At 35.1% G+C, this 11,559-nt stretch overlaps 1 protein-coding gene across 1 annotated transcript in view; it reads left to right on the forward strand.

Moving 5' to 3' along the window:
* C2CD6 (C2 calcium dependent domain containing 6) overlaps positions 1–9,355 on the forward strand; it is a 130,660-nt gene extending 121,305 nt beyond the window's left edge. Inside the window, exons 14-17 of the mRNA XM_069474219.1 lie at positions 1,156–1,230; positions 1,999–2,283; positions 2,386–5,559; positions 9,014–9,355. Of these exons, the coding sequence (XP_069330320.1) occupies positions 1,156–1,230; positions 1,999–2,283; positions 2,386–5,559; positions 9,014–9,355 (3,876 nt within the window). The remainder of the gene's footprint in view (positions 1–1,155; positions 1,231–1,998; positions 2,284–2,385; positions 5,560–9,013) is intronic.
* The last annotated feature ends 2,204 nt before the right edge of the window (positions 9,356–11,559 follow it).

Here is an 11,559-nt window from a genome sequence, read left to right on the forward strand (position 1 = left end):
TATCACTCATTGAATCATTATTTTAATTAACTGGATACACTGTGTAAATGAACCCTCTACAGACTAAAGGACATAATGTATAGGAAAGTGGTTTGAAGTACTGAGTGTTCTATAAAGAGATGGTGTCGAGTTTTCTCTGTATGAGCTGTTAGTGTGGATGCACATTATGATGCTTCGAAAGCCACTCAGTCTCCCTCATTGCTGTCTTGATTGTGTGGTGGAGTAAGCATCCGATGAAAACTTAGGATACCTAGGATTCAGGCTACTAATTTTCTGGGTTACTTGGAACAAGGAACTTTAGCTTCAGATTCTTGTGCAAATTAAGAACTAGGACTAGATTATCTCTAAATGTGCCTTCATGTCTAAAACTTCAATGATTCTGTGATTCTATAATTGTTCCTATGATACATACCTTGATTTAGCACCAGTTTCTTTTAGGCTTTTTTTTTTTTTTTTTTTGAGACAGAGTCTTGCTTTGTCACCCAGGCTAGAGTGCAATGGCATCATCATAGCTCACTGCAACCTCCAACTCCTGGGCTCAAGTGATCCTCCTGCCTCAGTTTCCCAAGTAGCTGGGACTACAGGCATGCACCACCACACTTGGCTAATTTCTCTATTTTTGGTAGAGACAGGGTCTCACTCTTACTCAGGCTGGTCTTGAACTCCTGGCCTCAAGCAATCCTCTCACCTTGGCCTCCCAAAATGCTAGGATTACAGGCATGAGCCACGTCATCCAACCAGGCAGTTTTAAGTATTCATTTAACAATGACAGGTTCACAATCATTGAAAATGCCATTTCAGTATAACATTAGCTGCCATTTATTATCTAAAGGCATTTTACAACCTTTTAAAGTCAGATTACGTTGGTTCTGACAGTTCTATTTCATTTCTACTTTTGTTTCTGCTTGAAGTTACTGTGTATTATTTTGACTTTACAAATTCAATAGGGTGAATATTAAAATACCAAGGAAGCTAATATTTATATATATATACATATTTCTTTGATAATTGGCAAAGTATAGTAGTTATGAGAAAAATGTTTATTTAGGTTTTAAAATTTTTTACATGTTTAATAACTATTGAAAGAATAAAATGATCTTGGGAAATATCCTTGCATTATAATTCGTCTAAAATTAAAACTTCTTCTTTTATAAGGTGGCTTTTTCACCAAAAGAATACGATTTACCAAATACCGGACCAGCATATATAGAATTGAAGCCAAACTTTCAGGTGAGTCCTGAGTTATCCTACCCCAGTATCAGTTATATTTAATTACTAGGTTTATTCAATACTTCATGTAATTTAATAGTTCCAAAACTAGGCTACTCATTAGAAACAAGTGGCTATCTACAAAAAAAAAAAAAAATACATATTTCTAGGTCCACTTCCAACCTAATGAATCTCAACCTAAGTTGAAATAAAAGAAAACAAATATTGGGCTGATTTTTCCACATTTTTCTTTTTTCAGTTGCGTAACCAGAAATTCTATGAACAAAGGGTTTGATAAGAAACTTCATTCTGAAGGCTGATTCAATGATAGAACAGCCTGATCCCAGAGCTACAAAACTGCCCCTGGATATTACACTGAAATTTTATTGTAATCCAAGTTTTTAATACTGTTCTCTCCCCCTTAATCATTTCTGACACATTAAATAGTGTGCATCAAAAAGCAGTATTCTACTGTGACACGTTAAGTCCTGGGTGAAGCTCATCACCATTGTTGAAACTCTCAGACTTAAAGGCAGATGATATATGCCCCTAAGTCAGAATTTAGAGAATATTTATGATATTTTTCATGGGATATATACTGCTTGCCTGCTATTTAAAGAAAAATTCTACATTGCTACTAAAACGGTAAATATTTATATGAATAAGTTGTGAAAGGTAGGAGCATAAATAGATAAATTGACAGATTGCTCAAAGAAAATTAACTAGACAATTTATTATAAATTCAAAATCAATGCTACACAATGTCTTACCTTTTCTTTAATATTGCAGTTTCAGAAATTCAACAAGGACTGTTTTGATCCTTTTCTAAGGAAGATAAACAAAAAAATGTCAGTCAGAAAAAGGAAAGACCAAGATATATACAAATGTAGAAATGTTTTAAGTGCAGAGGTTATAGAGCATGAAGACCAAGATCCTCCTTATCCAGCACGTGCAAAAACTGCAGTACCTACTAGTAAAACCTGGACCTGTGATCCTGATAGCTTCACAATAAAGACTTCAGACACTAAAAATAAGTTAGCTCACAATCCTACTATCAACACAATGAAACCTTTAGCAACTAAGCATGAGTCAGCCTATGAACCTACCATCAACACAAGAAAAGCTTTAGACACAAAGAATAAGTTAGCCCATGATTCTCCTGTCATCACAATAAAGCCTGTAGATTCTATGAATAAATTAAAAGAAAACCTACCACGTGGATCTTTACCATGCTTCAAAAGAGACTCATCAGTGACTGGAAATACAAATACATTGTGCCTTTCAAAGTCATTAAATCTTACCTCCCATATAGAAAATCTAAAACAATCAATGATACTCAAGTCAATTTTAAGTAAAAATCTGCAAGACCTTTCAGACAAATTATTTTCTAAAGAAGTTGGTATGAACACTGAAGCAAGAAAGAAAAGTAGTTCTCCACTTCTAAGCATTCGTGATAAACCATCAAGTAGTATGGAAGACAGAGTATTGGGAAAAATTCAAGATTTCAACGGCTGGTTTTCTGAAAAAGATATTTTAAATTCAAAGGCTCTTTTAAGTCAAATAATTAAAAATATTCCTGCAGATTCACTTTCAGAAGGTAGACCAGGAAAATCTCTAGAAGTAAAAGAACGTGTCTCTGAAAAACACTTAGAGGCTGATAAGATAGATTTTCCAATGAAAAAAAAGAGTAGTTTCAAAAAGAAACATTTAATAAGTGAAGTATCTAGCCCCAAATCAGATTTAAGTGGCAGTGTACATGACTATGCTATAAAACAAATATTCACTGCACCAAACTTCTCACAATTGGAGATGGGAGTGAAAGAGTCAGGAGAAATACAGATGAACTTGCAGGATCAATTACTCACACCTTGGGAGAGAAGTTTATCATCACGTATTCTAGTTCCCTATGAAAACTTCGATGATGAAATAGAATTGCCACAGGCGAAATCTGTTGTAAGCCAGATAATACAAGCATTTCCTCTAGACACTCTTTTAGAATCTGGGATAATCAAAGTGATAGAATTAGATAAAGAACACCAAGGGAGTTCTATGCTGAGTACAAAGATAGCCTTTCCTGAAGAAAATCTAAAAGATTCTACAAAGGATTATTCAGATATCAAAAGCAAAATAGAACTTATTTCAGAGCAGAATATACCCATCATTTCCAAAGGTAACATTTCTTCCGTTAGTGGAGTTAAGCTTCTAGAGGAAAGCCAAAATACACTCCCACAGGATTCAAGATATCATTCAACATCAGATAAAGAAACAGATTTGCCAAGTCATGGTCAGTGGTTTGATAGAGAAGAAAATGATCTAAGTTCTACTTTAGAAAATTTAGCTAAATCATTAATGGGTAAACTTAGTGAGTCAGATGAAATAATGTTAAAATCCTTTTTAAAAAATATCTTTAAGGCTTTTTTCAAATATAATCAGTCTGAAAGAAGAAAACAACCAGAAAAAGAATTAGAAAGTCTAATTCAACATCCTTTTCCAAATGATACGGAACATCTTGAAGAAATCCAAGGGAGTTTTGATAAAACAGACAAATTAGAAAGAAAACCTATTTTGAGTCCAAAGCTGCGTGTGTTTCTAGAAGAGCTCTCAGAGTCAGAAGTAAAAAATTTAAAATCTGAGTTAAGTAAACAAATTCAGCATTACCTTGTAGAAAGACTTTCAGAATCAGGACATATCACTAGGGAGGACTTACCAAAAATCTATCAAAATTTGTATTTGATGAATGAGAAAGCAGAATTGAAAGGACAAAACGTTTTTCAGGAGAAATATTCAGAAACTGTAAAAGAAATCATGTCTTTTGTAAATGATTTTAATCATAATTTCATAGATAAACATTTAGAAATAAAGCTAAGATCTTTTTTAAATGAAATTCTCCAAAACTATTTTCTAAAAAACCTTTCAGAAAGCAGTTTATTTAGTGAGACAGAATCTGAGACTATACACTCAAACATATCTTCTCTAAGAACTAAATGTTCCTCGGTATCTTTTCATGAGTTAGGACAAGATATTTCAAAGGGGAGTTTTGGCGGAAGGCTTGAAATAAGCATGAAATATCCCTTAACTAAATCTCTACAAAACTATCTGATAGCTTTATCAGAAAATGAAGTATTAAATCTAAAAGACAATTTAAGTAAATGCCTCCAGAGCCTTTTGATAGAAAAACTTTCAAAATCAGGATTAATGACAGAAAGGCAATTAGAGGGGATCAATCAGCATATAAATAGTCTTAATTCTAGTTCTACACCATTAAAATATGTAAAGACAGATTTACCTTTTAGAGATGAAAGTCACTTTATAGAGGAGCATTCAGGAAAGCAAAATAAATATCCAAAAATTGCTCAAAAAACCACTTTACAAAAGGGTCCTGAGAATGAACTTAGAGAAACAGAATTGATTAGAGAGGAAGAAAAAGAGTATTTTTCCTCATACAATTTAAAAGAAAATTTATCAGTAATTAAGGAACAGAAAAGATATTACCCTGAAGAAGTTAAAACAGTAAGTTTCACAGAAGTACCTCTTTCCAACAAAAATACCCAGGCAATTCCATTAAACAAATCATCAGAAAGACCTACGGATATATTGCTTAAGAAACAAAGGAAAGAACATGGTTTCATGCATCTTCCTCAAGCAGAAAATTCTGTTAGTAAAACAGAGATTCAAGACCCATGTAATTGGGGTAGTAAATCAAAAACAACTCAATCAAAACCTAGCTTTGAAAGGACACTGAAAATGACACCACTTGAAAAAAAGGATCATATTAACATCTGTAAGTTGACTGGTCAGGAAAAACCTGAAGCAGTATTGTCATCATATCCAGGAATTCCTAATCGAAAAATGCCAAGAGAAGATGAAGCACGCTTAAACAGACTCACTTTCCCCTCTTGGCAGATTAACACTTTAACTCATTTCAATTCAGAGACTGGGGAGAAATCAAAACTAGAAGACCAGTATTGTCAGAGATGGAAAGGAAATAACAACAACAATAAAAAACATTTAGTAACATTTGCACAATACAGAAAAGAAATACAAACTCATGATATAAAAGCAAATGAAATTTACAATGAAAAATATGCCAAGTTCCCTGAATTACAATTGTTCAAATATAAAATTGTAGAAGATGAAAACAACTCAAAACCATCCCTCCTCCCAGAAGTATTGAAGAGAGAATATCTGAAACCCAAGGTCAGAAAAGAAAGAGACTATGTTGCCAAACCAAAAAAGTCATTTAACAAGTTAGTTAGGATACTACCAACCACACTGCCTGCGACAAAAATTCATCTAAGGAAATCTGTTCCAAAGACATTGCTTCACTGGACTGCAAGAAAAACTATACATGTAATAATGTTTTTCTAAATGTTCTACTTCTGTATTTGGCAAAGTTCTGTAAATAATTTACTTTAGGGTATTTACGTCTGCATGCAAGTGTGTGTGTAGCTTTAATTGTCCCCAAGAAATACAGACCTCCAAATTTAAAAATTCTCCTGAAACGTAAATATCACTTCATCTGATTTAAAATACAATCATGAAATGGGGGTGGAGAAGAGAATGTTAACACACTTAGTACCGTTTTATGAAATAAATAAAGGGCACTCTCTTTGGGGCATGAATTACAAAAGGGCGCCCTTTCCTCTAACACAGCCTTGAGCCAGAGCACACAGCCCTGCCTATGGTAAAATGGCTGGATTTTAGCCTTCTATAAAATTAGCCAGAGGCTATTGTAAGACACAACCTCTACAACCTCTGGCAGTGTCCATATTCTGTAGAAACATAGCTGGGATTTTCTTTTCATGAGATACAACTATAAATATATAGGTGTTTTTCACATAGCTGAATTATCTTTGTTTCAGTAAATGAATATGAAGCTCCTACTATGTGCCAGTTATTCTGCTAAAAATTAGGGATATGCAAAATTTATAATCTTTTGGATTATGAATTTTGCAATTTTAATTTAACTTCTTAGTCTTGTCTTCTTTCACCACCACCCCTCTGCCATATCATTTGCTGAGAAACGTGGGAATTCAAATTTATTTATTTATTTATTTATTTATTTATTTTTTTGAGACAGAGTCTCACTCTGTTGCCCAGGCTAGAGTGAGTGCCGTGGCGTCAGCCTAGCTCACAGCAACCTCAAACTCCTGAGCTCAAGCGATCCTCCTGTCTCAGCCTCCCGAGTAGCTGGGACTACAGGCATGCACCACCATGCCCGGCTAATTTTTTCTATATATATTTTTAGCTGTCCATATAATTTCTTTCTATTTTTAGTAGAGATGGGGTCTCGTTCTTGCTCAGGCTGGTCTCGAACTCCTGAGCTCAAACGATCCGCCCACCTCGGCCTCCCAGAGTGCTAGGATTACAGGCGTGAGCCACCACGCCCGGCCCCAAATTTATTTTTAATATTAACATAAAACAATTAGAAGGGTAAATATGCTGCTAGGTTTTATACAAAGCATTCTAAAGCAAAGTTAAAACTAGGAATGGAAGAGATTTATTATTTTTTGAACTATTGGTCTTCTTTATTAGTAGGCACAATAGGCATGACCTATATTGGGAAAACTCGTGAGTTCTAAAACTGATATTAAATTGACAATTGGATGGTGTATAATTCTCCCTTTAAATAGGAAAATAAATCTAATTTCAGAATAGTTGCTTTGAATTTGTTTTCCACAGTCAAGCAAATTATTGGCTTTATAGTGGCAGGGTAAATATTATATAACTATATATTACATACACTATATATTATATAGATAAAATATTAGCTACATAGTGGCAGGGTATAAATATCAGTATAGCTTATCTCTCAATTTTGGAGTTTTCTTTTCTAAATTCAGCAATTTAGTATTGAGCAAGTGTGTGTATGCACGCATGTATCTGTATACACTAGGAAAAAAGAGTAGAAGATGGGTTCATAGTTTTTAGAGAGAACTTTCTAAAGTTCATTTAGACAAATGGAATCTTTAACATTGTTTTTCAAACAAAAGCAAAATAAGTATCCATTTATTTAAGTAAATTATACAATCTAACATAAACACAAGAAAATTTTGTTTATGAACCTTAGAGAACAAGCCCAAGAAATTGTGTTTAGGTTAAATGGTAAAAGATCATCTAGGATCTCAGAACTCTTATCCCAAAGTGGACAAGAGAGATAGAGTTCTCCTTATTTTCCTTTGTTAACCAACTGTTACTAAAGTTTTCTCTCTAATAAAGTTGACAGTGAATTGAGTGGTAAGAGGGTGTTTGTCAAATGATCAGAAAGACTTACTCATCTGATTTTCTAAAATCCAGAAATCTCCCAAAGGAATCAAAACAGAAAAGAGAGAAATGGAGTTGCAGGAGCACCCAGAAAAGTAACCAGTGGTGTGGGTCCCCATGCCCTTCCATTGGCACTCCAGTAATTCCTAATATAAACTGTGAAGCAAAAATTATATATTACTCACTAACGTAGCAGAAATTCTCTTAATGTGGCTTATCTATTTGCTCCATGTACATAAGAGAGAAGAGGAAGAATGTTTCCTTGCCTTCTCCAAACCCAGGCAAAAACGTAAAATAGGTAGAATTTGTCCTTAGACGCTTTATACCTTCTTTTTGGGAAATATTTTCTGGCTGCCCTAATTATTCATCCTGCCCAATGTTCCCTGACCCCCCCCCCCCCCAATTATATTAATCCACGTCTCAAAATCAAAGCAGCCCATTCCCTTGGTGTGGCTATCTTTGCAAAGTGTTAAGGGATAAACTGCTCAAACTTCTGAGGAAATAAGTTTACACTAATTTAAAGATGACTAATAGAGCTATACCCTTTTAGGGTACTTGTAGATTATTATATTTATAAAATATAGCCATATTATAGAAAATTTGAAAAAACATTTTTTATTATTTTGGTGTGTATCTTTTCAATTATTTTTCTGAATGTTTTACTGGTTTACCCTTGGTGTGCACATCAAAATTAGTTATTTTTAATGTAAACATGACAACCATATTCTTGGATGCTGCGCACACTCCCTCTCTCTCTCTCTCTCTCTCCATATATATATATGTAAAAGAAGATATTTATTAAATTTAAAAAAAATCTTTTTGAGACAGAGTCTCACTCTGTCACTTGGGCTAGAGTATAGTGGCGTCATCATAGCTCACTGCAACCTCAAACTCCTGGCTCAAGCAATCCTCCTGCCTCAGCCTCCCGAGTAGTTGGGACTACAGGTGCACACCACCACACCCAGCTAGTTTTTTCTATTTTTTTAGTAGAGGTGGGGTCTCGCTGTTGTTCAGGCCGGTCTTGAACTCCTGAGCTCAAGTGATCTTCCTGCCTTGACCTACAAGAGTGCTAGGATTACAAGTGTAAGCCCCTGTATCCGGCCTATATTTATTAAATTAATTTTTAAAGAATGAAAGATCAAAGTTTGGGTGATATAAAAAGTAAAATATAAGAGTTCATAATTTATATTTGGGGTTGGGGGAGAGATATTTTGGTCGAGAGGAATTACTAAGTAGATTGGCCAGCTTTTGGTAGGAGTCTGACCCCTAAGGACAGCTCCCTTAAATTTTTCTGGTTTTCAGTTCCATAGCTTCCATCTCTTTTGAAATAACATACTTTGAGACAGTAAGACTTTTTAAAAGCATGGTTTTTAAGGATGTATCTAGGGAGGCATTAGGTGTACAGTTTGAATTTGGGGACTACCTAAGAAACGTGTTGCTTTCATTCTTTAACTGTTGCTATTACAAATTTTAGTCCTTATAAATTTTAAAATCTACTTCTAAGAAACCTAACTTACCAATCTGATCTTTTAATATTTAGGATTGTTCGGATAAATTCGAGGATTTAAATGTGACTTCATTTAATCATCTTAAAAAAGTAAAATCAAGAACAAGGCTTTTAGGAAAGAGCCCAGATGATAGCCACAATCATACAAAACGCTCTGCAAGACCATATACTGCACCGGAGGTTAACAAACGACAAGCAAACTGCACTGGAAAATTTTCAAGTCCTCGAATGGTTTCAGCAGGCTTACTTCATATAAGCGATACAACTCCAGATTATGAAATGCGTAAAATGCAGCCAAAAAAAAGATTAAAACAGGATATTGAAACATGTTGGCTCATTTGTGATATTATCCAAATGTTAAACAGATCAAACTGATATGTGAGGCCAACCATCATTTCACCATTAACAAAATGGTTTGGAGATCTCTTTTTTTGTGTGATAGAAATCAGCAACCAAACTTCATCTTGTTAGAACCATTTTGTTTTGATTAAAATGAAAAATAAACACACTTGATGTAAATGTGTTTTTGTTTATGAACCTTAGAGAACAAGCCCAGAAATACATATTCAGTTTATATTCATTAGCAAAGTTTTCTCAGCTTTTACCTTTTTCACTATATCACTTCAATTCATATTTCTCTGGCTTCTCCAACCTTTGTCACGCTCTGAATTATCCCTGTCTACCCAGTCTCCAGATTCTCTATTTGTAGTTATCTATGTTTAGTGTTTTTGTTTTTGTTTTCTTTTTAGAAAGAGGGTCTCGCTCTGTTGCACAGGCTGGAGTGCAATGGTGTGCCCGAAGCTCACTGTAGCCTCAAACTCCTAGGCTCAAGTGATCCTCTTGCCTTGGCCTCCCAGAGCTCTGGGATTACAGGTGTCAGCCATGGAGCCTGGCCTGTTTAGCCTTTTGTTATGAATATATTTTTACTCTTCAGGTCTCGTTATATTTCTAGATTTAACAGTCTACAATCCCGTAGGCCTTATGGAACTTTCATTAATTTTAACATCATCTGCTATTGCATCTTTTTACACAATAATAATAAAGAATATATTTAATATTAATTACTGAAGCATCTCCTACACTGTAGTGACTTTCTAAATTACTCAAAAAACTGTGAAAAGGGTTTCTTTAATAACACCAAACTCAGCAAACTGCATAAAATTATAGAAATTGCATAAAATATAACCTAGCTAGCTAAATCAACATAGGATTTAAATCAGAGATTTCTCAGAATTGGTTCTATTTATATAAAGTACAGTATTTGATTCTCAAATCCTTTTGCCTCATCAAATTTTTAATGGCAATATTGTGACAAGCAAAGAGTTAAAAATTTCCTATCATGGAAATCTCTCAAATTTTCTTTCCAAAAGTCTTTTTTAACTCATATACTTCAAAGAAGAATTCCTTATTAAACATCTACAATATGCTAGACACTTTTGCTAAACATTAGGAATATACTTAGTGAATAAATATTCTAAGGAGTACACAATCTATAACACAGAAGTAATTAGAATTGTCTAAGTGTTGTTTAGGGAGTACTATAGAAGCTCATAGGAGGGCATTTTTAGCTAAAGTGACTGTGCTAGTTTGAGTCCTTCAAAAAGTAGACACCAAAATGAGATTAGACACGTGGTAGTTCGAATGGTCCCCAAATGTGTCCACATCCTAATCCCAGGAACCTGTGAATGTTACCTTATGTGATCAAACAGTATTCTGCAACTGTGATTGAATTAAGGATCTTGAGGCAAGGAGACTATCCTGGGTTATCTGGATGGGCATAATATAATCACAAGGGTCAGAGTCAGAGAAGGAGACATGAGCAGGAGACAGAGAAGCAGAAGTTGGAGTAATGCTGTGCCAAGAGGCGCAGGAAGGCAGGAAGCCTCTAAAATCTGTAATCAGATTCTCCCCTACATTCTCCAGAAGGAACAGTAGCCCTGTCAACCCATTTTATTTTATTTTTTTTTTATTGAGACAGAGTCTCGCTCTGTTACCCGGGCTAGAGTGAGTGGCGTGGCGTCAGCCCTAGCTCACAGCAACCTCAAACTCCTGGGCTCAAGCGATCCTCCTGCCTCAGCCTTCCGAGTAGCTGGGACTACAGGCATGCGCCACCATGCCCAGATAATTTTTTCTATATATATTTCTATATATATTTTTTCTATATATATTTTTAGCTGTCCAGATAATTTCTTTCTATTTTTAATAGAGACGGGGTCTCGCTCTTGCTCAGGCTGGTCTCGAACTCCTGACCTCGAGCGATCCACCCGCCTCGGCCTCCCAGAGTGCTGGGATTACAGCCACTGCGCCCGGCCATGCCAACCCATTTTAAACTTCTGACCTCCAGAACTACAAGGTAATAAATTTATGTTGTCTTAAGCCACTAAATTTGTGGTAATTTGTTTCAGCAGCGATAGGAAACTAATACTACATGCAAAAGATTTTTGGGGGGAGAAAATCCTGTGAGGGAAAATGGGAAGGGAGTTGGAGATGGCTTGGAGAGCTGTCAACCATGATGTAGGGCTGACCACTGTGGAAAAGAGGGAGGAAGAAAAGAAGGTGGAATAGGAATGTCTTAGACT

This window comes from Eulemur rufifrons, chromosome 1 (genome assembly GCF_041146395.1).
Source record: "Eulemur rufifrons isolate Redbay chromosome 1, OSU_ERuf_1, whole genome shotgun sequence".
Taxonomy (NCBI): domain Eukaryota; kingdom Metazoa; phylum Chordata; class Mammalia; order Primates; family Lemuridae; genus Eulemur; species Eulemur rufifrons.